This window comes from Plecotus auritus (genome assembly GCF_963455305.1).
Source record: "Plecotus auritus genome assembly, chromosome: 7".
Classification (NCBI taxonomy): Eukaryota; Metazoa; Chordata; class Mammalia; order Chiroptera; family Vespertilionidae; genus Plecotus; species Plecotus auritus.
In genome coordinates this window covers 41,250,320-41,275,763 of record NC_137774.1, presented here as the reverse complement: position 1 = coordinate 41,275,763, position 25,444 = coordinate 41,250,320, and the positions used below count along the sequence as shown (strand labels likewise).

Here is a 25,444-nt window from a genome sequence, read left to right as displayed (position 1 = left end):
CACTAACTTAAATAGCCCCACATTGGAAAGTGTCCACACACCATTATGAGTAGAGGGAGTGGAGCAGTCACTCAGTGGAAGAGGTGACAACCTATGCTGATATCTCCATTTGGTTGGTTGGTTTTTTTATTGGTCCAAAAAATCAGAAAATCTGGAAACCAAAGGTTTCTCTGGGGGTTTGGGGATGGAAAGCAGCTTGGGGGAGCGGGGGCAGGAAATGGAAACAGCAGGTGCAGGCGATTTTCTGTAGATCCGTGTGGTTCCAGGACTGGTGGCAGTGGCATCACCTGGGAGTTAGGGAACCAAATTCCTGGTCCCTGCTCCAAGCCTTTAGAGCAGCCTTGGGCAAACTACGGCCCGCGGGCCGGATCCGGCTGTTCTATCCGGTTCTCTTGCTCTCCCCTCCGCTCCTTTACTTTGAATTTATATTAGTTCACACAAACACTCCATCCATGCTTTTGTTCCAGCCCTCCGGTCCAGTTTAAGAACCCATTGTGGAACTCGAGTCAAAAAGTTTGCCCACCCCTGCTTTAGAGTCAGGCTCTCTGGGAATGGAGCCCAGTATCCTGGTTTAACAAGCTCCCTGGGTGACTCTAGTGCACACCAAAGCCAGAGGACCAACTCGACCTGCCTGTGAAGAGGCCGAGAGAAAGGGACGTGGCTGGAGAGCCAAATTGGATTAACAGATGATGTTTATGGGGGTTGTTTAAATGGAGAAAATACTCGAGCTTTTAAAAATGCTTTTTATTGAAATACAATACACCTCCAGAGAAGTGCACGTGTCATAAATGAACAGCTGGAGGCATTTTCACAGTCAGCACCCTCGTGTAGCCAATATCGGATTAAAAAACAAAACATCGCCCACATCCCAGCAGCCCTCTCGTGCCTTCTCCTGTCACCACCTGACTTCTAATGGCAGGAACTCGTTTTACCTGTTCTTGTACTTTATAGAAATGGAAGCAAAAGACATGTGCCCTTTGGTATCTGGCTTTTTTCACTCATCGGTGTGTTTGTACGATCGTCTGTATTATGGCATACTAGTGTAGATTCCTCATTCCCACTGCTGCAGAGTATTCCAGAGGGATTGCGCCACTCCCTCTACTGATAATGGGTGTGTGGACACTTTCCAATGTGGGGCTGTTCCAATTAGTGATGCTATGAACATTCTAGGACATGTCCGTTGGGTACATCCCCAGGAGAGGAATTTCTGAGGACTTGGCCCTGTTTAAACGTTGTTGAGAAGAAGCCATTAGAGAAGATGTGAAGCTACAGGAGAGAAGGGGGTCAAAGAGAGTGAGGTCCCTGGGGAAGTAGGAGGCAAGCGACAGGAAGGGTTGGGCCTGAACCAGAGGCAGGGAGTGGCAACAGGTGGGGAGGAGAGAGCAGTGGAAGGTGGGTTTGTAGTTGGGGGTGGATCAGCCTTGATTTGCCCACGTGAAGTAGGAAGCAAGATGGTAGACTGAAGTGTGGAGTCGCAGGGTTCGGGGTTTGAGGCAGGAGAGAGGGGGAAGGTTTGAGGAGGTCAGAATGGTCAGCAGAGAGATGACTAGAGGACGAATGAGACTGGAGTCCATAACCTGTCCTGTAGCACTCTGGGATTCTGGGATTTTGCCACAGAACAAGTCCTTGGTGTGAGGAGTCCCAGAGTGAAGGAATTTGCTAACCTGGTTTCCAGGCTGTGGCTCCCTAAGGGAGGGGGGGCTGTAGTGCCACCTGCTGGCCAAGAGCCACATGACTATTTCTCTTCCTCCAGTTGCTCCCCAGATCCCCTCAGGCTGAGCCTTGCACCCAGCCAGACACCTACCTCCACTTAGAACCTAGTCAAGTGCTGAGCCCCGATCCAAGCAACAATGTAACTGCAGTCCCAATTCAAGCTCCACTGCCCCGAATTAGCATTCTGAACAGGCCTGGGGGTTCCGGGGCTGCATCCCCTGAACAGGGAGCCAGCAAGCATCCTGGATCTCAGGGCCTATGGCTGTGGTCCGAGGGCTGGGCTCCTCCTACCTCCCTGAGTGGCATCCTCCCTACCCCCCGAAGAGGCCCCTGCCCTGTGAGCCCCTAGAGCCCTGTGCCCTACCGGGACAGGCAGCCTCCCTGGCCCGTGACCTGCCCAGACCTGTTCTAGATTCCACGCCACCCTTCCCCAAGGCTGCCTCCACCTCCCACCAGCCTGGCTCGGGCAGGGCCTCCTGAGACTCAGCTGGGAAGGCTGGCAGGCAGGTGGCTGGGGCGGGCTCCGGGGCCATGGAAGCCACAGCGGAGCCCGTGCTCTATCGGAAACTGCTGCTCTGGGAGCAGAGCTGGGAGTCTGGGGAAGAAGAGGAGGAGATAGCAGAGCCGCTTGTTCCGGGCCCCTGGAAGCCCCAGGACTCCTCTGGGTGAGTCAGGGAGGGGTCTGGACACCTGGCAACTCAGGACTGAGGCTGGTCGTGTCCCTCCCTCTGGGGCCCCTAGTGCTTGGCTCAGCTCCAGGAACTTTCTGGTTGACTGGGAGGAACCCTTGCTGCAGCCCCAGACCTGGCCTGAACCAGTCAATTCGCGGTCTGTGTGTCTGAAAGGACATATGTACCAAGCCAGCCCTGCCAGCTGCTCTGTCAGAGGTTCCCAATCCCATCCCCTAGTGCAGGAGGCACCTGTTGAGCAGGTTGGGGCCTGGCTGCACCTGGCTGGGCCCGCTCCTCAGCCTGCCAAGCTCCTGTCAGGCTGTCCTCCCACTGGCTCAACCCTGCCTCTCCAACCTTCTCTCTAGGACGCCCTCCCTCACTGTCCTCGGTTTCCCCAATCTTCATGTTTCTGTCCAGGCTGGGCCATCTGCCAGGAAGCCCTTCTTGGCAAACTTACACTCCTCTTGAAAGCAAGGTCAACCTTTGGGGAAATATTCCCTGGGTTTTCTTGGGGCTCCCGGGTGGCTGCTGCCTCGGCCCTGGCTCAGGACAACCTCTCTGCAGGAAGAAAGTTGGTGCTCGGCCCGGGGCCTGGGCTCAGCTAGTGGCCACCCTGCTGCTGTTGGCCGTTGGCTTCTCTCTGGCTGTGTGGCAACTCCACACCAGGGCTAGCTCTACAGAAACCTCGGGCTCTGCGGCCCCTCCCCCCAGCAGGCACTCCCACCGCCCTGGCGTATACCACCACGGTGCCATCATCAGCCCTGCAGGTCAGTGATGAGAGCAGCTCGGGGAGGGGAAGGGCCAGGATCACTCGGCCCCTTCCCATGACAGTCCCTTCCTTGCTGCAGCCCCGTGCTCCGACCTGGGCCAAGAGCTGCTTGTTGCTGGGGGCAATGTCGTGGACGCCGGAGTTGGAGCAGCTTTGTGTCTGGCAGTAGTGCATCCTCATGCCACAGGGCTAGGTCAGTGACCCACAACCCCAGTGACCCCAACCCTGGGCCCAATCGGTAACCTGGAACCCGGGCAGTTAGTGGCCCTGACCTCAAGGCTGGTTAGTGAACAGGACTAGGATAGGGCCAACCCAAGTGCTGTGACTTTTGATTCTAGGTCCATGTGATCTTGACCCCAGGTGGGTCTCCAGGCCAAGTCAGTAGCCCTTCACCGGGCTACTGAGTGGCCCTGACCCCGTGTGACCCCTTTGTCTTCCCCAGGTGCCATGTTTTGGGGCCTCTTCCACAATAGCTCCTCAGGCAATTCAACTGCCCTGACATCAGGCCCAGCCCAGACCCTGGCTCCCGGCCTGGGGCTGCCCTCTGCTCTGCCTACCCTGCGCTTGCTGCACACACGCTTCGGCCGCCTGCCCTGGCCACGGCTGCTGGTGGGCCCCACTACACTGGCTCAAGAGGGTTTCCTGGTGGACACACCCTTGGCCAGGGCTCTGGCAGCCCAGGGCACAGAAGGCCTCTGTCCACTACTTTGCCACACTGACGGGACCCCCCTGGGTCCTGGGGCCCATGCCACCAACCCAAAACTGGCAGCCGTGCTACGCAGGGCAGCACTTGCCCCCACCCCAGACTTTGCTGAGGATGCTTTACTGAGTCTGCTGGCCAGAGACCTGGGGCTGGAGGGACCCTCAGCTGAGCCTATGCCCACCTTGGAGCCAGCACTGCAGCTACCTTTGGCCCAGGGCATCCTGTTCACCACCCCCAGCCCCTCAGCTGGCCCAGAACTGCTGGCATTGCTGGAGGCAGCCCTGCAGCCTAGAGGACCCAGCCCTGACCCCTGCCCACCACCCCTACACGCTAATGAGACCTTCGTGAGCAGTGTCCTGGCCACCGTGGATAGCAGCGGCTCTGTGCTCCTTCTCATCTCCTCACTCAACAGCTCCTTTGGCTCTGGACGCCTGTCCCCAAGCACTGGGGTTCTACTCAGCAACCTAGTGGACAAGTCCGCAATTAGTACCTGGGCCTGCCCCCTCATTCTTCGTGGCAGCCCAGATGGCACAGAGGACGATGTGTTGGGGCTGGTGGCTTCAGGGACCTCCGCAGTAGCCAGAGTCACAATTCATGCCCTGCTCAGCCACCTGGCTGGGTCCCAAACCCAGGCCCAGCACCAGCACCAGCACCAGCAAGGACCAACAGAGCGTTCCGGTGTTTGTGGCCAAGGGACCGTGCTCCAGGTGGCAGCCCATGCAGAGCACGCCCACGTCTCCAGTGTACCCAGTGGCTGCTGCCCCTTCCAAGGCTTCTAAGGGGGCAGGACAGAGCAGGCCCAGCTGCGATGGAGTGACAGAGTATGCATGGAGTATGTGCTCACTGCTGGCTCAAGCCCTCAAACTCTGGCCTGGTCAGTTACTGGGACTGGCTCTTCTCAGCTAAGGAAACTGAGGATAGTAAGAAAAGAGCACCAGGGCCTGGGGCCAGCCCTGAGTTGGGGTCCAGCTCTGGGAAGGAAAGATGGAAGAATGCCAAGCACCTGCCTAGGCTCTGGGCTTTCCTGGGCAAGGCAGGCAGAGCCGGGGGTACTGCTGGCATCTCCGACCTCCCCTTCAGGCCACCCTCTGCTGATCTCCCTCAATGAGGCTGGAAACAAAATAAAGATCAAGTCCCACGGATGCCATGTGCCATTCCTGCTTCTTGGTTAGTTTCCCATAAGTCTTTGAGGCACCTGTGTCAGGGCTTCCCAGAGAAGCAGCACAGGAGACCCCCACCCAGAGAGGCAGAGCCTGGGCTGATGTCTTTCAGCTCCCCCTGCTCTGCTCACCTCCTGTCTCCTAGGGCGCCCTATGTACAATGTAAACCTCTTCATCTCACTTCCTAAAACAGACAGCAGAGCAAGGAAAAGGTTGAGAGGGTGAGTAGGAGGTTCGCCAGGGCCTGGGTACAAAAAGATGGGTGTATGAAATTTAAATGCCAGGTTGGGCCCTGACCACCCCACCTCCCTCAGGGCTGGGGTCTCTCTGGACTACACCCTCCAAAGACAGCTTCTCAAGTCAACAAACAGGGTGACCAGTAGCACCTCCATATATACACATTGTGAAAGGTATCTCTGATGTAATAGAACTCTTGATCCTACCACCTCAATCTGCCTCCCACCCCTGCTTAGAAAGAAAATTCTTCCCCTGCTCAGTAAATGGTAGCACAATCTACCCACTCATTTTAGCCCTAAATCTGGCATCCATCTCTTCCCCCCACCCCACCCCACATCCATCACCCACTACCAGTTCCAAATTAGCTGGACTCGGACTTGTTCTCAAATTACCTTGACCCAATCCACCATTGTCTGTTCTTTCTGCTTCTACCTCTTCACTACCCCACCTCCCAATACAGCTGCAATATAATCTTTTTAAAGTGTAAACAGTATCAGGACTTGCGCCTCCATAAAACCCTCCAACGAACCAACACTCAGGATAAATTTCAAACTCATCATTTCCTGGTGTGAGAGTGAAAGGGCCTGACGGTCCCGACCCCGCCCAGCCTCTCCCGACCCCGCCCAGCCTCTCCCGACCCCGCCCAGCCTCTCCCGGCCCCGCCCAGCTTCTCCGGCCCCGCCCCCCGCGCCCGGCTCCGCTGTCCCTAGCCGACACAACCCAGAGCGCACGCGCCGTGACCTGACCCGGAAGAGGCTGCCCCGGAGCCCACGTGTTCCCGGAGCATGGTGGCGGTGGAGATGGAGAAGCGGGACGGGGCTGCGGCTATGTCTCCCGGAGAGGCGGCGAAGGGCGGTGCTCGGCCTGTCGATCGCCAGGGCCTGCTACAGCACAGCCGCGAGTTCTTGGACTTTTTCTGGGACATTGCGAAGCCGCAACAGGAGACGCGGCTTGAGGCCACAGAGAAGTTGCTGGAGTATCTGCGCGCGAGACCGGAGGTATGGCGGCGGGGCCTGGGACAGGGCTGCGAGGGTCTCAGCAAAGAGGGATTGGGGGTTGGGGGCACGTGGTCGCGAACCTGGATGCCCAGGTGAGCGCGGGCCGAAGGGCGGAGGGGGGAGGCGGGCGCCGTGCGATTCTCGTGACTGATCGACCCGGGAATGCGCTGGTTCCGCAGGGATCCGAGATGAAGTACGCCCAGAAGCGCCTAATCGCTGGGCTCGGAATGGGGCGAGAAACCGCCCGGCCCTGCTACAGTCTGGCCTTGGCCCAGGTGAGCTGGGGACTCCTGGAAGGGGACCAGCCGTGCTGGTCAAAACGGTGGGGAATGAGGAGGGCAGATGTCTCAGTTGCAGGGAAGGAGTCAGTGGTCTTCGGAGGGAGAAGTTGGGGGAGGTGACATCTGAGCTGATGGGAGGCGTCCCCACGTGGAGGTGGAGAAAGTGTGTGAGCCAGGCATGTCTGCAGAGAAGCCCTGACAAGTGGAGTAGGAGGTTGAGCAGTTTTCTTTTTGGTACATGGATTGACCGACCTCTGAGGTGCTTTTGACTGGGGGCAGTAAGCTTTGGAGTGGGTTCACTTATCTCTGCAATGTCTAGGACCCTCTAATCCCAAGTGCCACTCAGCCGATTATAGGCCGACTACTTCTGAGGAATTCAAAGAGCTGGAAGCGCAAGAAAGATCATTCCTTTAGGATTAGCCTGAGGGGAGCTCCAGCAGGCTGTGGGAATAGAGTTTCTGGGAATCTATTAGCCAAAGGAGGTACTTTCTCCAACCTGGGTAGGCATGGGGCAGGGAGGCAAGATTCAGCTCCACTCCGGCAGCAGATTCCATCATTGGTGGGTAGCTTCAGAGGCATCCTTAGGGTTCGAGCAGGGATCTGAAGGGGGGAGAAGCAGGAGGAAGTTGAGATCTGTTGGGATGTGGCTGGGCCACCCGCCTGAGCTCTCTCCCTTCTGCCACAACTCCTGGCAGTTGTTACAGTCTTTCGAAGACATCCCTTTGTGCAGCATCCTGCAGCAGATACAAGAGAAACATGACCTGCAGACAGTTAAGAAGGTGAGAGTGAGTGTCCCCAGGGAGGTCAGCAGCCCTGGGTTGGGGGGTACTTGGGGCCTTCTCACCGATGCCTGAATCCTTTTGTAGGTGATGAGGAGACCTGCTCTTTTTGCAAACCTGTTTGGGGTGCTAGCCCTCTTTCAGTCAGGCAGGCTGATGAAGGTAAAAGCTTTGTGGGAACGGGATTCTGGGGAGTGCTGGGTGACAGTGGCACATCCTGCTCATATCCTCTACCCTTTTGTGGGCACCAGGACTCAGAGGCACTGATGAAGTCCGTGAAGCTACTGCAAGCCCTGGCCCAGTACTACAACCACTTGCAGGAGCAGCCCCAGAAGGCCCTGGTGGACATCCTCTCTGAGGTACGGGTTTATGGGGTGTGGGACCTTGGGTAGCGCTACTCTTTGTAGAAACATGGAGAAGACACAAGTTAATGTTAACTGACGGAGATGCTCTAGAACAGTGGTTCTCAACCTTTCTAATGCCGTGACCCTTTAATACAGTTCCTCATGTTGTGGTGACCCCCAACCATAAAATTATTTTCGTTGCTACTTCATAACTGTAATTTTGCTACTGTTATGAATCGTAATGTAAATATCTGTGTTTTCCGATGGTCTTAGGCGATCCTGCTAGTGGCGAACCGCTGCTGTAGAGCCTAAGACCATCGAGACCATCGGAAAACACAGATATTTACATTACGATTCATAACAGTAGCAAAATTACAGTTATGAAGTAGCAACGAAAATAATTTTATGGGTGGGGGTCACCACAACATGAGGAACTGTATAAAAGGGTCGCGGCATTAGAAAGGTTGAGAACCACCGCTCTAGAGCAACTGTTCCATAGAAACACAAAAATGTGTAACTGACACTTAGTAACTGTATTAAAAAGGTAAAAAGAAGTTAGTTCAATGGCGTACTTAATTAACCTGATACATCTATTAGGTTGCCTAAATAACAACCTAATGTTATTTCAACATGCAATCAATTCAAAAAGTTGTAGAAGTACTTCACATTCTTTTTGTCATGTTAAGTTTTTGAAAGCTAGTGTGTATTGTGCACTTAGAGCAAGTCTCTATTCAGATTAGCATATCCTGGGTGCTCAGTAGCTACTTGTAGTCAGTGGCTGCCTATTGGACAGTGTAGTTACTAGAACAGCACCTGGCATGTTGCAAGTATATTTAAACATGTTTGCTGCTGTTTGGGGGCAGAACTGGCCGCTCAGGGGGGACCCCCTCCCCACTGCCCTACTTGGGAAATGGAAATAGGCTAATACCTGGAACCTTTTGCTACTGGGGAAAAGGCAAGGACAGCAAAATCCTAGGCCCCAGCTTTCTGCACGGCTCTGGCTGCAGAACCAGAGGATCTGAATTTGAACCCCAGCTCTCCACTTGGGGTTCCTTATATAAGAAATGGGCTAGTCCTGAAAAACGCGAAAGAGGAATAATAAAAGTGGTGACCCCTGACCAGTTGGCATCAGTGGGGTGCTTATTAAAAACCCAGCTTCCTGCCCTAGCCAGTTTGGCTCAGTGGATAGAGCATCGGCCTCTGGATTGAAGGGTCCCAGGTTCGATTCCGGCCAAGGGCACATGCCTGGGTTGTGGGCTTGATCCCCAGTAGGGGGCGTACAGGAGGCAGCCACTCAGTGATTCTCTCTCATTGATGTTTCTATCTCCCTCTCCCTTCCTCTCTGAAACAATAAAGAAATATATTTAAAAAATAGCTTCCTGAGACTTGAAATGGGAGCTTTTTAACAAATATCCTCTGATGATTCTGACGCCTAGCAGGAGGGATTGTGGCTCCCCCACCTAAGATTGCACTGTACCTGGGCCCTCGAGGGAGCCCATAGGGCTCACTTCACAGAAGAGACAAAGGATGCTGTGAGGGAGCCACCCTCCCTCAACCTATCTCCCCATCCCAGGTCCCGGAGGCCATGTGGCAGGAGGTCCTGCCGAAGGTTCTCAAGCCCGACTTGAATTCAATACTTGGCTCCCCTGAGCACCTGGAGATCTTCCTCTTGGCCCAGCAGAAGGTGCCCATGCAGCTGGAGAAGCTCATGGGATCGGTCAACCTATTGTCGGATGAGAATATCCCCAGGTGTGAGGGAGGTGGGCGGGTTCCGGGGCCAAGGGGCTGCATCTGGCCATTCACAGATTTGCAATATGGCCTGGGGTGTCCCTGCTTCCCTTGTCTGCTCGGTGGATGCCACCTGAGTCCCCTCTGCCCTCCACAGACTGGTGACTGTGCTGAAGATGGCCGCCAACTCTGTGAAGAAGGAGCGCAAACTGCCCGCTGTGGCTCTGGACCTGCTCCGCCTGGCTCTTCGGGAAGACAAGTTCCCGTGGTTCTGGAACGAAATTGTGGAACAAGGGCTAATGAAGAAGCAGTTCTGGCCAGCCAGGTGCCTGTGGTGCTTCTCCACTCTTGACCCCTCTTTCCTGTTGGTTAGGCTGAGATGGGTTGGCAATCCCAAAGTCCACCCAGGGGACTGAGGGCTCTGACCAGGCTCTGTCATGCACACCCTTAGCTACCTGTGTTTCCGCCTGCTGGGTGCATCCTTGCCCATGCTGTCCAAGGAGCAGCTGCAGCTGGTGATGCGAGGAGACACGATCCGACATTATGGGGAGCACATAGTCACTGCTAAGGTGGGTGCCACCGCTGCAGCCCACACTGCCAGAAACAGCCAGGCTTCCTGCTAAGAAGGGGGGTGGGCCACCTCAGGGATTAGTCAGCTTCTGGAATACAAGGTTGCTCTTTGCTCCAGCATCAGGGGTCTTCCTGCCCCTGGTCCTGCCTGGTATGGGTAAGCACAACGGCTTTTAGAAGGAGCCTGGAAGCTGGGTGTCCCTTTCCTCTGCCCCTCTGAGCAGAATTGTGGCAAGGTCGGCCCTTCTGCCCTCGGCAGAGGCATTACAGCCAGCAGCCTACCCAGACCCCCATCCATCCCAGTGTTGTTCTTAACACTTCTGTGCATCCTTCACTGAGCTAAGCACTCACAGGAGAGTCAGGTGGTGGTTAAGAGCATGGGATGGGGGACCAGACCACCGGTCCCAGTCCTGGCTCCACCACTCACTGCTATGTGACCCCACACAGGTTGCTTCCTGGCCCCGTACCTGCCTCTCCCTGTCTGAGAGGAGAGGAACGGTGCCTCCTCAGAGTTGTGAAGGTGTTCCCTTAAAGCAGGAAGCGTAGCTGGGTTTGCTCCTTGCCAGCTCATTTCACCCTCACAAGCAGCTCCAAGAGCTGCCTCCTGTTAGAATTCGGGGGGGGAGGGGTTCGGGGGGCAGGAGGGTACAAATCAGAAAGTAAAGAGCAGTGAAAATCACAGGCTGAGAGGCCCTGCCAACCTGGTCCACATCCCAGTTGTACCAATCACAGCCCCCCAGAAATTCTAAGTGTTTTTGTACCTAGTTTTCTTTATCTATAAATGACAAAAGGTTGTTACAAAGATTAAACAAGCTTTCACACAAAAACAAGTGGCACAGCTAGGAGCTGGCAGAAGTGGGGTTTGAACCCAGGTCTGTAGTGGCCCAGGCTGGACACTGAACCATGACTGCCCTGCCTCCAGCCTAGAAAGCAGTCTGTCCCAGTCCAGTGAGAGGTGGGAAGGAGGGGCCTCAGGCCAGAGTTGTGGAGGCCAGAGCAGCCAGACAGGCAGGCCTTGGTGGCAGACTAGCATTGGGGAGACAGGACAACTAATCCTGGCTGTACGAGGGAGGGGCACTTGCTGGGCCTCGGTGTACCCTGTGGTGAAAGAGGCTGGCAGGGCTGTTGGTCAATGCAGTGCCTGACTCTTGCAGTACCCAAGCCAGTTCAAGTTTGCTCCAGAGATGAACGAGTACGTTGGAAGCTTCCTGGAAGGCTGCCGAGATGACCCTGAGAGGCAGCTGGCCGTGGTGGTGGCCTTCACTTCCATCACCAACCAGGGCCTCCCCGTGGTGCCTACCTTCTGGCGGGTTGTGCGGTTCCTGAGTGCCCCCGCCCTCAAGGGCTATGTGGCCTGGCTGCAGGACATGTTTCTGCAGCCCGACTTGGACTCCTTGGTGGACTTCAGCACTGGCAATCAGAAGAAAGCCCAGGATGCTTCGATCCATGGGTGAATGGGCCCAGCGGTGGGCAGTCAGGGGCCCAGGGCTCAGGGGTGGGCTTCCTGGGCCTGCTGAGCCCAGAGACCAGGACACTCCCTCGTACACTATTGGGGTTCCATGGAAGGGGAGAGCCATAGCTCTCAAGGAAGGCCTCAGTTTCCTCACATGTGTTCCCATGCTGGTGTTAAGGCGGCGGAGGTCTTGGTGTTCCTGTCTCCAAAATGGGCAAAGGAGTATCATTTTTACCATTGCTGAATGGCTCCTGTGACCTGGCTTCTGTCCTCCAGGCCTGAGAGAGCTGTGTTCCGGCTGCGGAAGTGGATCATCCTCCGCCTGGTCAGCATCGTGGATAGCTTGCATCTGGAGAAGGAGGAGGCCTTGATTGAGGAGGTGGCCAGGTATGAGATGTGCTCAAACCACAACTCCCCATGGGTGGAGCAACCAAAGAGTTGGGCCTTTTGCCTAGTCCTAGTTTGGGTCCCCCCTGGAGCCAGAAGTGTTGGTCAGGTTGTCCATGGGGAGCAGGCAAGCCATTCCTGTCCCTTAGGCAGAAGGGATTTGGGAGAAATTCCTTGGGAGCCTGTGGAAGGAAGGGACCCAGGAGGTGCAAGGCTGCAGGGGCCTCACAGGCTCCGAGTGTCCCATGGGCAGCCTCTGCACATCGACAGGGTCAGGGAGGTCTCACCATTGGTCTCACCTGTGCCAGGTGCTCGTTCAGCTCTCACTGTAGTCCCAGGGGGTAGCCCGTGTTTGCAGAAACGATGATGTGATTTGGTTGAGGTCACACAGCCTTTAGTGGATCTTGGTTCCAATGGAGGGATGCTGGATCCAGATCTGAGAAGTGTCTACTCCCTCTCTTTGGAGTGGCTGGCTCCCTCTTCCTCCAGGCCTTTGGTGGTGCCATCTAAGGAGGGGCTGGTAAAACTGGGTGGCACTAGCAGGCAACACGGCTTGATCTCCCACCTTCCCCAGGTTTTGCTTTTTCCACTCATTCTTTGAAACAAAGAAGCCCACATCCCAGATTCCTGAAACTGGGCAGCGGTTCTCCTTCCCTGTGGAGGGCCGGGCCCGAGAGGTGGTCAGCAGTGCCTTCTTCAGGTAGGTCTTGGGCAGCTCAGTAGAAGCTAAGGGTGGGCTAGCAGGGCTGGAAGGTGGCCTTGGGTGCTTGCTTTCTCCAGTTCTAAGCTGGGAGAAACTCTAGCGGCTCAGTGAGTTCCAGTGGGTCAGGGTGTGGGGCTGGGATGGGTGTCCATGTTTACTAACCCAGCCAGTGACCCCGCCCTCCCCCAGCCTGCTGCAGACCCTCAGCACACAGTTTAAGCAGGCTCCGGAGCAGACCCAGGACAAGCATCCCTGGACCTATCGCCTGGTACAGTTTGCTGACATGCTGTTGAACCACAGCCGCAACGTGTCCCCCCTGACGCCCTTCACTACTCAGCAGCGCCAGGCCTGGACCCGGTGAGGGGTGGGATTTCCAGGGCGTGGGTGGGAGGCTCTGGGGTCTGACACTGGCAGAGGTGGCCTGAGAGCATGCCCATCTTCCACCAGGATGCTGCAGACTCTGGAGGAACTGGAGGCTTGCTCCTCAGAGGCCAAGGCCAAGGCCACCGCCTTTCAGCACCTGCTACTCCTGGTGGGCATCCACCTTTTCAAGGTATGGCATCTGGAAAGGAGGGGCTTATGGACTTGGGGTCTGGGCCCTAAGGCTTCCTCCTGAGCAGCTTGAGGGCTTTGCCAGGAAAGGCTCTGGGGAGCTAAACTTTGTAGGGAGTTGATCCAGCTGGTCCTGGTGGAGTTTAGTGCCAGCAGCTCTTTTGACCCTCGTGATTACTTCTTAACTCTGAACCTTCATTTCTCAATTGACAGACAATGTTAGTTTAAGGTGTACAACATAGCGATTAGAGATTTATGTAACTTACAAAGTGATCACCTTAGTAACACTAGTACCCATCTGACACCATTCAGGGGTCCTCAGACTTTTTAAACAGGGGGCCAGTTCACTGTCCCTCAGACCGTTGGAGGGCCGGACTATAGTTTAAAAAAAAAAACTATGAACAAATTCCTATGCGCACTGGGGACCCGGGACGAGTCGGCTGCTAAGCAGGACAGGCAGCGGCACCCGGCGGGCCGGATAAATGCCCTCAGCGGGCCGCATGTGTCCCACGGGCCGCAGTTTGAGGACCCCTGCATAGTTACTACAATTTACTGACTATATCCATCCACAATGCTGTACTTTATATTCCCATGACTACTTTCTTATAACTGGCGATTTGTGCTTCTAAATTTCTGCCCCTTTTTCACCCATCCTCCCAATCACCCTCATACCTGACAATCATCAAAATGTTCTCTGTACCTGAGTTTGTTTTTTTATTCTTTTAGATTCCACATCTAAGTGAAGTCATACGGTATTTGTCTTTCTCTGTCTGCCTTATTTCATTCAGCATAATACCCTCTAGGTTTATTCTTGTTACTGCAGATGGCAAGATTTCATTCTGTTTTATGGCTGAGTCATATTCCATTGTATATATACCATCTCTTCTTTACTCATTCATCTGTTGATAAGCACTTAGGTTGCTTTCTTATCTTAGCTATTGAAAATAATGCAGCAATGAACATATGGATGCATATGTCTTTTTACATTAGTGTTTTGGGTTTCTTAAGATAAATACCCAGAAATGGAATTGGTCTCTTGTAGCCTTTGTTTTAGAGTTTATTTTGTGTGTTATAAGTATTGCTACCCCAGCTTTTTGTTTGTTTTCATTTTCATGAAATGTTTTTTCCCATCCCTATAGTTTCAGTCTGTGTGTCTCTCGATCTGTAGTGACTATTGTAAACAGCATATTTAGGGGCCGTATTTTCTTATCCATTCAGCCAACCTATATCTAATACTGGTTTGGTGATGAGGAACTCCTTTAGCTTTCTCTTGTCTGGGAAGCTCTTTATCTGTCCTTCAATTCTAAACGATAGCCTTTTTCATCACTATTTCTTGTCAGTCCCTTCTGGCCTGGAAAGTAATGTTGAGAAATCAGTTGACAGTCTCATGGGCACTCCCTTGTAAGTAACTAACTGCTTTTCTCTTGCTGCTTTTAAGATTCTCTCTTTGTCTTCAACCTTTGACATTTTAGTTATGATGTGTTTGGTGTGGGTCTCTTGATTCATCTTCTTCAGACTCTTCATTTCCTGGGCTTAAGTGTCTTATTTCCTTTGCCAGGTTAAGGAAGTTTTCTGTCATTTCTTCAAATAGACTTTTTAATTCCTTGCTCTCCTCTTTCTGGTACCTCCATGAAGCAAATATTGGTTTGCTTAATGTCCCAGCAGACCCTTAAACTGTCTCATTATTTTGTATTCTTTTTGCTGTTTTGATAGGTTGTTTTCTACTACTTTGTCTTCTCTGATTTGGTCCTCTGCTTCATCTAATCTGTTGATTCTAATGTGTTTTTCATTTCAGTTATTATATTCATTTCTAACTTTTTTACGTTTTCTGTCTCCTTTCTTACGTTTCCTCTCTTCGTTAGAGTTCTCATTGAGTTCATTGAGCATCCTAATAACCTTTGAACTCTGAGTCTGGTAGTTGCTTGTCTCCATTTTGTTCTTTCATTTAGGACATGTTTCTTTATCTCCTCAATTTGACTGCCTCCTGTGTTTGCTTCTATATATTAGGTAGAGCTGCTGTGTCCGGTGGTCTTGGTAGTGTGGCCTTAAGTAGTAGGTACCCTGTGGGGCCAAGTGGCTTAGCCTCCCTGGTTGCCTGAGCTGGGTGCTCCAGGTGTGTCCCTTGTGTGGGCTGTGTGTGTCCTGTTGTCGTTGAGCCTTGATTGCTGTTGGCAGTGGGAGGGATTGACCCTCAGGCTGATTGTCTGTGAGGACTGGCCATGACTAAAGTGGAGGAACTGTTGTGTGGGGACTGGCCCCACAGAGCAGGATTCGCTGTAGCCAGGCTCTGATGCCTGCTGAGTCCACCTTTTGGGTGTGCCATTTGGAGGTGGTTAGGTGGTGCTCTTGGGAGAGGCTGGTGCAGCCAAGTTCAGCAGTGGCCTTTGCTTTGCTAGGGTTACCTGGTATGAGCTACAAAGCGATCTGCAGATGGTTGCCACTTGGAGGGCCAGGGAAAGGCTAAGCTGCACACTGAGCAAGCTGCCACTAGTGCTGGCTTGGGGCTGCTTAGCAAGAGGTCTGAGGCCAGAGGCTACTTGTTTAGGGTTTGTGAGCTTTTGTGAGATTTTAGGAAAGTCCACATCATGAGCCAAGACAGGCTGTTAGTATGGAAAAGCCACTGGAAGTGCTGAGTGAGCCCAAAAGTTGGATGAGGCAGGGTCTCAGGGAATCACCAGGCCTGGGCAAACCATGTTAGCCAGGTTAATGGAGACTCGGATATGTTGCCTGCTGCCGGCTCTGTAGGGGAAGGGCTCAGAAGAGGAACAATGGCCTAAGCTAGACAATTCAGTTCCTCCCTCTATATCTCTGGCACTTTTTGAGCTGTTAGGGACTCCAGCATCCCTCTGTCTCATTCAGCCACAACCTCTGCTGGTTTTCATAGTCAGAAGTTATGGGGACTTCTCTTCCCAGCACCGGAACCCTGGGCTGAGAGCCCATTGTGGTGCTGGGACCCTTCACTCCTCAGCGGAGGTCTCCACAGCCGAGATATGCCTCCCGATTTTTAACCACAATACACGGGTGTGGGGCCAGCCTCTTCCATGTCTCTGCCCCTCCTACCAGCCTGGCTTCTTGTGTATATCCTTAATTCTGGGACTTCTGTTCAACTAGTTTTCAGGCTGTTCTCAATTATGGTTCTGTAATTGTACTTTTTTATTTTTTAAGCTTTTTAAAAAATACGTTTTTATTGATTTGAGAGAAAGATGAAGGGAAAGGGAGAGAGAAGCATTGATGTGAGAAACATCAATCGGCTGCCTCCTGCGCGCCCCATTGGGGATCCACAGCCCTGGCCAGGTGGCTCCATTGGAGTGTCATCCCATACACAAAATGCTGTGGTTCAATCCCCAGACAGGGTGTGTATGGGAGGCAACAAATCTCATTCATTCATTCATATTCTCTCTCTCTCTCTTTCTCTCCTTCCCTCCCTCTCCCCCTCCCCTTTCTCTCTCTCTAAAATCAATAAAAACATCTCCTTGGGTGAGGGTTTAAAAAAAAGAAAAGAGGAAAAGGTGCCTGCACAGCCAGGGAGCTGGAGATGAAGGTGGCCACAGTGCTGGGCTTCTATTCTGGCCTGTTCTGTCACCCCTGGCCCCAACATTAAACCCCCACTGCATGGTGAGGGAGAAGTCTGCCTTTTCAGTACCATGGATCACACAGGCTGTTTTTAGAGCCCCCTCAACCCTAAAGGGGCGGGGGGGGGGGGGGGCTGGAGTCTGGAGTCTGGGCTTGTCCCCAACAAGATGGGTTAAATGAGTTTAAATTACATTAGTTAAAATTAATGATTTTCCGTTTTTTTCTATGTAGTAATGTTGAACTAAGAGTAGGAGGAACAACCTAGAATTGTGAACCTTAAGCATGGGGCCTGCGGGCTTCCTGTGACTGCCCAGCCACCCTTGTCCAGCTCGCTCTCTCTCTGGTGTCCAGCTGGGGTCCTCCTGGCTGGTGAGGGTGACTGGCCAAGGCAAGCTGCCATGTTCTTGGCCTCTGATGATGCAGCAGCTCCCCTTGACTGGCCCCTCCCCTGGGGGGTGGGGCTCAGCTCCTGATTTCTGCCCTCCCCACAGTCCCCCACAGAGAGCTGCGACCTCCTAGGTGACATCCAGACCTGCATCAAGAAGAGCCTGGGGGAGAAGACCCGCCGGACCCGCTCCAAGGCCACCAGTGGGTCATTGCCCCTGGGGAGAGCAAAGGGGGGTGGGCAGGGACCAGGATGGGATAACAGTGCCTGCCCAGACTCAGACTTCTCCCTGCTTGCAGAACCCCAGGAGCCGCCATGGGTGGAGGTGCTGGTGGAGATCCTCCTGGCCCTCCTGGCCCAACCCAGCCATTTGATTCGCCAGGTGGCCCGGACTGTGTTTAGCCACGTCTGCGCCCACCTGACTCCACGTGCCTTGCAGCTAATCCTGGATGTAAGTTGGGGCCTTCCGGGAAATGGGTCCCAGGAGGTGGCTGTCCAAGCACCAGGGCTGCCTATCAGCCCCTGGTCTTCACTGTAACCTGCAGAGTGTGTGGGGCCTCATTCACTCTGCTGCTATGCAGCCCTGACCCAGGCGGTGCTGGCGTTGGGCGTGGAGGGTGTAGCCTTACCTCCTGGGCTTCACTTTCCTGCCTTGACCTTTTGGCCAAGACTGGACTGGGCAAGGCCAGGGAAGTTAGTCGAGAGGGCCCAGTGGTCTGAGGAGGTAAAGGGGGTCAGCACCTGGGAATGCCCTGCAGGTGCTAAACCCAGAGCAGAACGAGGACGAGGACGACAATGTGGTGGTCACGGACGATTCCGAGAAGCAGCTGGAGAACGAGGAGGTACTTGCCAGCAAGGGGCAGCACGGGGTGGGCAGACATGTGGTGTGCAATGGTGACTATACACACCAGCCACCCACAGGACAAGAGCTCTGAGAGCGAGGACAACAAAAACTCCGAGAGTGAGGACGAGAGCGAAGAGGAGGAGAGCGATGAGGAGGATCGGGATGGGGACGTCGACCCTGGCTTCCGGGAGCAGCTGATGGCAGTGCTACAGGCAGGGAAGGCACTGGTGAGCAGAAGCTCAGAGGCTCCCATCCCTGTCTGTCTGCATGTGCCCGGAGGCCAGGCTGCTCATTGGGCATCTGTCGCTCAGGGTGGAGTCGATGATGATGATGATGAGGAGCTGGGAGATGAGGCCATGATGGCGCTGGACGAGAACCTCGCCAGCCTCTTTGCCGAGCAGAAGCTGCGCATCCAGGCCCGGAGGGACGAGAAGAACAAGCTCCAGAAGGAGAAGGCGCTCCGGCGGGACTTCCAGATCAGGGTGAGCCAAGAACCAGCCTGAGCGCCCCCAACGCTGTCCAGCCCAGTCACCTCCCACACGGCACTGAGCCCACCCATCCCGCCACAGGTCCTGGACCTGATTGAGGTGCTGGTGACCAAGCAGCCCGAGAACCCCCTGGTCCTGGAGCTGCTCGAGCCGCTGCTGAACATCATCCGTCGCAGCATGCGCACCAGCAGCACCAAGCAGGAGCAAGACCTCCTGCACAAGACTGCCCGCATCTTCACGTGAGCCCGGGCGGGTGGGCAGGGACCACCAACAGGCCCCAAAACCAATGCTCCTCGGAGCACCAGGCCTTTGGGGTTTCCCAGGTAGAAAAGGTAGGAGCCAAGTTTCCAGAAGGGGCCCTCTCCACTCTCAAGGTTCACTGCTAGCCACCCACACACAGGCTGATTCATCCATCCATCCATCTCCCACACGGAGCAGCTCTGCGCTAGACCAGCAGTCCCCAGGGAGCCCCAGCCCTCAGGGTCCCTGCAGTTGGAAAACCAGACTGTTGATCCGGCAGTAACATCCTAGAATTGTGGGGGCGGGGTAGGGCAGTGGGTAAGAGACAGTGGGAGCACTAACCCAGTCTCAAGGTGAGGGACGGCCTGCTGGGGAAGCGTCAGCAGTGCTGGGAGCTGTAGAGTCCGTCATGCCTGCGGCCACAGGTGGGGCAGACAGTCCAGCGGGGAGCTGGTCAGGTGCAGCTGGGACGTGAGAGTCCTGTGGACCTCTAGCTGTGTTAGGAGCCACAGATGTTTTCACCAAGGGCTGGCCTGCCCTTTAAGAAATGGGCGGCAGCATGGGCTGCACTAGCGCAGGGAACCAAGCCAGAGGGAGAGGGGGCAGGTGCTGGCCTGCCTTCCAGAGTGCAGGGGTGCTGGGAGACGAAGGCCCAGGGAGGAGATGCCAAGTACACAGACTAGCGCAGGTGGGAGAGCGCGATGGACAGTGCACCCCAACTCATCCCGTGCCAGCTTCAGGCCACACCTTCTCCGTTCCTCCCTGCCGCCTGCTTGGGCACTGTTGGGCTTGCTGAGTGTCCTGCCTCTCGTCCCTACTGTGTTCCCAGCCCTGCGGGGCCATGCAGGTTCTGAGCACATAGACCATGTCTTGCTGTATGAAGGGCCTGAAAGCCCACAAGAGAGGTGTAGACAGGAGATGTGGACCCAGTCGGGGTGTTCAGCCCATGGCCCAGGGAGCCAGTTCCAGAACAGATCTGCAGCTGGCCCTGGACCTCCCACTGAGCCTTAGATCCCTTTCCTCTCTAGGTGTCGATTCCCCACCTGGGAAATGGGCTTGGGGTCCCAATTCTTGGGGGTTGGCTTTGCTTGGGAGCAGGGGTGGGAAGAGAATGTTGTAACCAGTTTGCCCCTTACCTCCCCGCAGACACCACCTGTGCCGCTCCCGGCATTACTGCCGTGACGTGGGCAACTGCGTGGAGACTGTGTCCACCCAGGTGGAGCGGCTGGTGCAGCAGGCTGCTCACCAGGCCGACTCCTCCGTCGCCCTCTACTACTTCAACGCCTCCCTCTACCTGCTCCGGGTTTTGAAGGGCAACACCGCTGACAGGTCCATCCGCAAGCCCCAGAAGAAGGAGAAAGCTGGCACTAGCGCCAGCACCAAGCCCAAGGGCCCCGAGGTGAGCAGGCCCTGGCCCAGAAGGCTCGGCCTAGGCAGTGCAGTGCCGATAGAGAGGAGCAGATTCCAGGCAGCAGGCCGGGACCATCTGCCTGTTTCACAGATGGGGAGTTGAGGCCATGACTTCCCAAGGGCCCAGCTTTCAGCTTCCTGAAGGCAGCCCAGGCTCTGCTCCCATACCAGGGATCCCTCTCCCTGGCATCAACCAGTGCACTCTCTCAGGTGGCCCAGGCTGCCAGCTGCTTGGATTTGAACCTCGTGACCCCGATCTACTCATCAGCACTGAGCTCCTTCCTGACCAAGCGCAACAGCCCGCTCACCATTCCCATGTTCCTCAGTCTCTTTTCCCGGCACCCGGTGAGTATAGGGCCGGCCCACCCCTCGGGGCCCCTGCTCACCCCAATCCCCATCTCATAGCCCTGCCATTCCCTCCCTAGATGCTCTGTAAGAGCCTGCTCCCTGTGGTGATCCAGCATGTGACGGGCCAAACGCGGCCTCGCCATCAGGTAGGGGCCTGTCTGAACTACCCACTCGACTCACTTCTGGGTATTTATGAGGCCCAGGAGTGCCCTGGTGAGTAAAGGCAGGCAGGCCCACCCCACCCCTGTCCCTGTGACCTGGCCAGCTCCTGCCTCTGCCACTCCCCATGTGGCCTGAGCCCTCCGACTCCATAGTGCTCACACTCTGGCTACCCACTCAGGTCCTAGCAGACAGGGCAGGGCGAGGACGGAGACAAGGCTGGGGAGGCTGGAGGAAGACAGTAGTGAGTAGCAAGAGGGCAAAACTTGTCAATCCAGGTTGCTACCCCTACCCAGCTGAGAGTCTTGCTCCCGCACCCCAGGCCTCTGTTCCCCCATCCCCCTGAGAAGAGGGGACAGGAGCAGATGATTACTGAGCCCAGAGCTCTGTGGTGACAACCCAGGCAGGTTGGAGCCAGAGCAGCAGCTGTCCCTCCCCCAGCCTAGTGTTGCCTTGGCCTCAGAAGGTGCCCAGCAGGCTGCCAGAGCTCTTGGGGTCCCCTGTGGTTCCCTAAGCCTTGGCCAGCATGCCAAGGCTCCTGGTGACCACTTTCCCCAGGCCCAGGCCTGCCTGCTGCTCCAGAAGGTCCTGCCCATGCGGGAGCTGAGATTGTGCTTTGAGGACCCCGAGTGGGAGCAGCTGACTTGCCAGATCCTGGCAAAGGTCACGGAGGTAACAGCCACAGGGCTCCCCTTCCACACCCCATCAGGAGTTGTTCTCTCAGAAGGAGGGAGGATTACCGAGACACTAAGCCTGGGGGTAGTTTGGGGGTTGCCCCAGGAGACACTTGGTCATATGGGAAGCGCTCGAGTGGCTCAGCCTGGCCGCCTTCTCCTTAGAATCTGCGGGCCCTGGGGGAGGCGCAGACCAAGTCAGAGCAGCTGAAGAACCGGTCCTCCTTGGAGCTGCTCAACACCATCTTCCGGATTATTAATCATGAGGTGAGCTCGGGGGGAGGTCACCGGGCGGGCGGAGGCCACAGGGGGAAGGGATGGCTCTTCTGGATGCCAGGGGAGGAATCAGGCTCTTTCTGTGTTTAGAGAGCTGTGGACAGAGGTGCTTGACTTGGGAGGGCAGAGTGCCCACCTGTGCCTGGCCAGGGTTAGGGTAGGAGGCTGTGCTGGTGTTTGCTCCAGTCAGAAAGCTGAAGAGGTGAGGATTCCTGGTGGGCAGCGTCAGGAAGGAGCCAGTTCCCAGGCCTGCAGAGACGGGCCTGGGGCCATCAGAATGGGGCGGGGGCAGCTGTGGCTTAGTGTCTGGGTCCCTCAATCTGGCCCAGAGGGTGAGGTCTGAGAGTTCCTAGCGTAGACACTGGCCAAGGCCCACATGCAGGGCAAGCTTGCTGAGGGTGCTGGAGGGAGCAGGGCCTTGCAGAACAGCGGGGTACCTGAAAAGTAGCTCAGAGTGGCAGTAAAATGCCAGGAGGAAAGGGTGTTCTGGAAGGGTGTTCACATAACCCATCCAGTCTGTGGCAGGGAGGGTAAAATGGGTAGAAGGGATATGGCCACCCTGGCGTCATTGCATGGTGCCACCAGAGGGGAGGGCTGAGAGGGAGGGAGGTGTGGAAGCAGAGATCGGAGCTTCTGGCTCTAGGGAGAGGGAACGAATGTGGCACCTGGGGCTCCTTTTCTTCCTAAGGCAAGTGAAACTGGTGACTCACAGGCAGGAGTGGCTAAGGGTACGGAAGGGGGCACGGAGTCACTGGAAAGGCAGTAATTGGGCAAGGGTGGGAAGACAGGGCCAAGAGCTGTCAAGGGGCCCCGCTTCCCATCTCCACACTAACCACAGCTTTCCCACCTCCCGCAGAAGCTGACCGTGGACCTGACCGTTGTGCGGGGCGTGCTGCAGAGCCAACAGCAGTACCTGCAGCACAGGGTGCGGCAGAAGGAGCAAGTGGCTGGGTCCAGCCGCCTCTACGACATCTACTGGCAGGCCATGAGGGTCCTCGGAGTCCAGTAGGTTCTGGGAGAAGGGCCCACACACCTTGGGAGGGCTGGAGAGACCCTCACACTGCACACATTCTGACTTGGCGTGCCCAGTGTGGGCAACTTGGGTCCCGTGGACCACAGAGATGGAGGACACTCTATCCCTGCCCTCGCCAGATGCTTTCTTACTTTGCTCGCTTCCTCCCAGGCGCCCCAAGTTGGAGAGAAAGGATGCCAAGGAAGTCCTCAGTGCCACGCAGAGCCCTGTTAGCATGAAACGGAAGAAAAAGGGATTCTTGCCAGAGACCAAGAAGCGCAAGAAACGCAAGTCAGAGGGCACCACACAAGAAGAGGAGGCCAAGCCTGCAGCCACCGGCGGGGACCAGCTCCAGCCCCCCAGCACAGGCAAGAAGAGGAAAAGGAAGAAGGCTAAGGTTGCAGCCCAGGCCCAGGTGGAAGGGACACCTGCTGCCAAGAGTCCTGCCACCGAGAGTCTGTCCCCAGAGCCCCCTGCCAAGACCCCGAAGCTGCGGAAGAGAAATCGGAAGCTGTCCCAGGTGAACGGAGCCACGCCTGTGTCCCCCATGGAGCCTGTTGTCGAAAAGCAGTATCAGAAGGAGCTGCCCCAAAAGGGGGTTTCAGGCAAATCACCACAGTTGGCGTTGCAGCCCCCGGCCAAGACCCCAAAGCTACAGAAGAGGAATCGGAAGCTGTCCCAGGTGAACGGAGCCACGCCTGTGTCCCCCACGGAGCCTGCTATCGAAAAGCAGTATCAGAAGGAGCTGCCCCAAAAGGGGGTCTCAGGCAAATCGCCACAGTCGGCACTGCCGCGGAAAAAGGCAAGATTAAGGTTGTCTTTGGCCAACAGGAGCCCCAGCCTTCTCCAGAGTGGGGCCAAGAAAAAGAAAGCCCAGCTGAGGAAGGCGACAAAGCCCTGAGTGCCGGCCCTGCCCCTCAGCCCTCCCCGTCAGCCCTAGAGACTCCTATTTTTTCACCGGGATTTTAATAAACCAGCCACTCTGAGGTACTGCCTTCTGGTACTGGGGGGAGAGGGTCTGCGGGTAGGTCCTGCTGCAGCAGGGGCAACCCAAGTCCTTTCCTGCATGGCCTGGGCTGGGCTGCTGTCCCGTTTCTCAGCTCAGAGCACATGTGCATTGTATGGGGCTGGGGCCCTGGCTCCTGGCAGTGTGGGCCAGTTTAGGGCTCATGTTCAGGGGGGTCAGCTCGTAGACCGCCACCAGTGCAGGCCTGGTCACCACGCTGGCTGAGCATAGGTGTGACCACTCCTTGTGCCCTCCCCCCACGCAGCTTTCCTGCAGGAGCCACCAAGGCATGATTTAAATAGGTTTATTTCTTCATTTACAAGAGGAATATATTTGGCTTCTCTTAAGACTCTGAGATTCACAATCAGCAGCTCTAAAAAATAAAGGAGCAGTTTGGCTTCCGGAAGGAAGAGGAGGCAACACTTGGACCTGGTTCTTGTACAACAAGAAAACATTGCTGGGGCCCCAGTTGAGGCTGGGGTGGGGGTGGAGGCCAGGCTGGTCTTTGGGGATCCCACCCCCTTTCTAGACCCCCAGGGTGCCCCAGAGCATGGCGGGGAGTGGGTTTTCCAGTAGCTTCCACACCACTGAAGCCACACCAGCCAGTAACTACAGGGCAGCGAGCATTGTCTAGGCTGGCTCAGAGGGGCTCCTGGCCACAAGGCCCCACATGTGTAGGGAGGGAGTGGAGCAGAGCGGACAGGAGAAGCTGCACGCTGGGGACCAGGGCTCGGGTGACATTTGGCAGCTGCACCCTGCACGTGGCTATGAGGGTGGGATGCAGACAGGACCACAGGGGTGGCCAACGGCTGGGGGCAGTAGGGGGCTGTGGAAATGCACGTGAGCAGCAGCAGCTGAGCAGCTGACGTTGATGGAGATGGTTCTGGGATGTCGGCCTCCACCAGGCTACTCCCTGGGTCAGGAAGCTGAGTGGAAGGCTGCTTCCTCTGGCTGTCAGAGCCCTGGCCACTGCCCCGGAGATTCTGGGAATAGTCCCCCAGGGCCCTGCCTCTGGAAAGAGCCCAGGGTGGGGCAGGCGTGGGTCTGGCTCCTGTGGGGCGTTCAGGAGATGAACAGGTGTTCCAGGGGCTTCAGGGAGCCCTATGTGGTGGGCAACCCCAGTGATCTCAAACCTGGGGGCACAGGTGGCTTATAGCAACCACCAGGGCCTTCACCCCTGGTGATACCAGCTCCTTGTTGGGATGGTCCCCACCTGAGAGACCCAGGCTAAGCCCGGCCAAAGCCACAGAGACAAGTGCCCTCTAGAGTGACCCGCCAGGCTAGGAAGTTCTCAGCGACAGCTGCCCAGCTCTGCCAGGCTGAGTCCAGAGGCCCAGCTGAAAGGCTACGGTCCTCACACACCAGGGAGCCTCAGAGCCTGAAGGTCCACCCTGAGGCCTGGACAACCTGTCTGCGCAGTCCAGGAGCTGCTGGGTCTTCAAAGCTGCCGGTGGTGTCTTGCCTGGCCAGCTGCACTACAAAGTCTGATTCACTGGCCCCGCGGTCTGCGGAGGTCAGGGACTGGCCCAGGATCATATAAGCTGGTGATAGGCCAGGCTCTCTCCACACACTCACTGGGGGCTCTCTTCTCCCTGGGTCCCAGTGGCCCTGCAGTCCAAACCCAGGGCTGGGGGTCTGTCTGACCACATGGCCCCAGCACACACAGCCTTCCAGGTTAGTTGAGGACACAGCCTCTTGGAGCCATGGCCACTCAGCTGTCCCAGACCAGAGATGGGCATCCTGCTGAGGGTCACGTGGAAAGCTGGACAGCCCAGCAGGACTGGGATGCTGAAGGACACTTCCCAGACTAGGCGGGAGCGAGCATTCTTCATAGTTCCAGAGGCACCTAGAGGGAAGGGGTCAGAGGTCAGAGGTGGGGCTTTGGGAGGCATCGTTTTTAAAGCTTCCTTTCCCTTGCTGTTTGGAGAAATGACTTCCTCTGGGCTCTGGGGGCAGGGTATGGGGTGGTGACCTTGGATCT

The 25,444-nt window shown here is 55.9% G+C and overlaps 3 protein-coding genes across 7 annotated transcripts in view; 2 read left to right on the top strand and 1 right to left on the bottom strand.

Moving 5' to 3' along the window:
- Positions 1 to 2,089: 2,089 nt before the first annotated feature.
- On the top strand, positions 2,090 to 4,635 carry GGT6 (gamma-glutamyltransferase 6; the record flags this gene model as incomplete). Its single annotated transcript, XM_080679342.1, has 4 exons — positions 2,090 to 2,378; positions 2,949 to 3,151; positions 3,233 to 3,346; positions 3,596 to 4,635. The coding sequence occupies exons 1-4, from the start codon at positions 2,245 to 2,247 to the stop codon at positions 4,633 to 4,635; spliced, it is 1,491 nt and encodes a 496-aa protein (XP_080535468.1). The 5' UTR covers positions 2,090 to 2,244.
- A 1,367-nt stretch (positions 4,636 to 6,002) lies between these two features.
- MYBBP1A (MYB binding protein 1a) lies at positions 6,003 to 23,887 on the top strand. 2 transcript variants are annotated; one of them, XM_080679860.1, is made up of 26 exons: positions 6,003 to 6,251; positions 6,431 to 6,526; positions 7,228 to 7,311; positions 7,399 to 7,473; positions 7,563 to 7,670; positions 9,229 to 9,404; positions 9,541 to 9,708; positions 9,835 to 9,952; positions 11,108 to 11,403; positions 11,683 to 11,793; positions 12,368 to 12,493; positions 12,686 to 12,853; positions 12,944 to 13,049; positions 17,113 to 17,209; positions 17,306 to 17,457; positions 17,765 to 17,848; positions 17,928 to 18,077; positions 18,162 to 18,332; positions 18,420 to 18,577; positions 19,725 to 19,977; positions 20,199 to 20,333; positions 20,414 to 20,482; positions 21,054 to 21,167; positions 21,335 to 21,436; positions 22,302 to 22,450; positions 22,629 to 23,887. In XM_080679860.1, exons 1-26 carry the CDS (start codon positions 6,039 to 6,041, stop codon positions 23,356 to 23,358), a joined length of 4,209 nt encoding a protein of 1,402 aa, XP_080535986.1. In that variant the 5' UTR covers positions 6,003 to 6,038; the 3' UTR covers positions 23,359 to 23,887. The 2 variants fall into 2 exon arrangements, with proteins under 2 accessions (XP_080535986.1, XP_080535987.1); XM_080679861.1 differs by lacking the exon at positions 21,054 to 21,167.
- SPNS2 (SPNS lysolipid transporter 2, sphingosine-1-phosphate) overlaps positions 23,751 to 25,444 on the bottom strand; it is a 39,482-nt gene continuing 37,788 nt past the window's right edge. The window contains exon 13 of one of the 4 annotated variants that reach the window (XM_080679863.1): positions 23,751 to 25,309. Coding sequence is in view for 1 of the 4 variants with exons in the window: in XM_080679862.1 (XP_080535988.1) it covers positions 24,835 to 25,309 (475 nt within the window). In the remaining 3 variants the exon portion in view is untranslated. The remainder of the gene's footprint in view (positions 25,310 to 25,444) is intronic. The other 3 variants (XM_080679862.1, XR_013961187.1, XR_013961188.1) reach the window with 3 other exon arrangements.

Bases quoted from the DNA above. Each gene is read 5' to 3' on its own strand.
- MYBBP1A (XM_080679860.1), top strand. From the start codon at position 6,039: ATGGTGGCGGTGGAGATGGAGAAGCGGGACGGGGCTGCGGCTATGTCT. The intron at 20,483-21,053 runs GTAGGGGCCTGT...CACTTTCCCCAG, and splicing joins AAACGCGGCCTCGCCATCAG to GCCCAGGCCTGCCTGCTGCT. The intron at 21,168-21,334 runs GTAACAGCCACA...CCTTCTCCTTAG, and splicing joins TCCTGGCAAAGGTCACGGAG to AATCTGCGGGCCCTGGGGGA.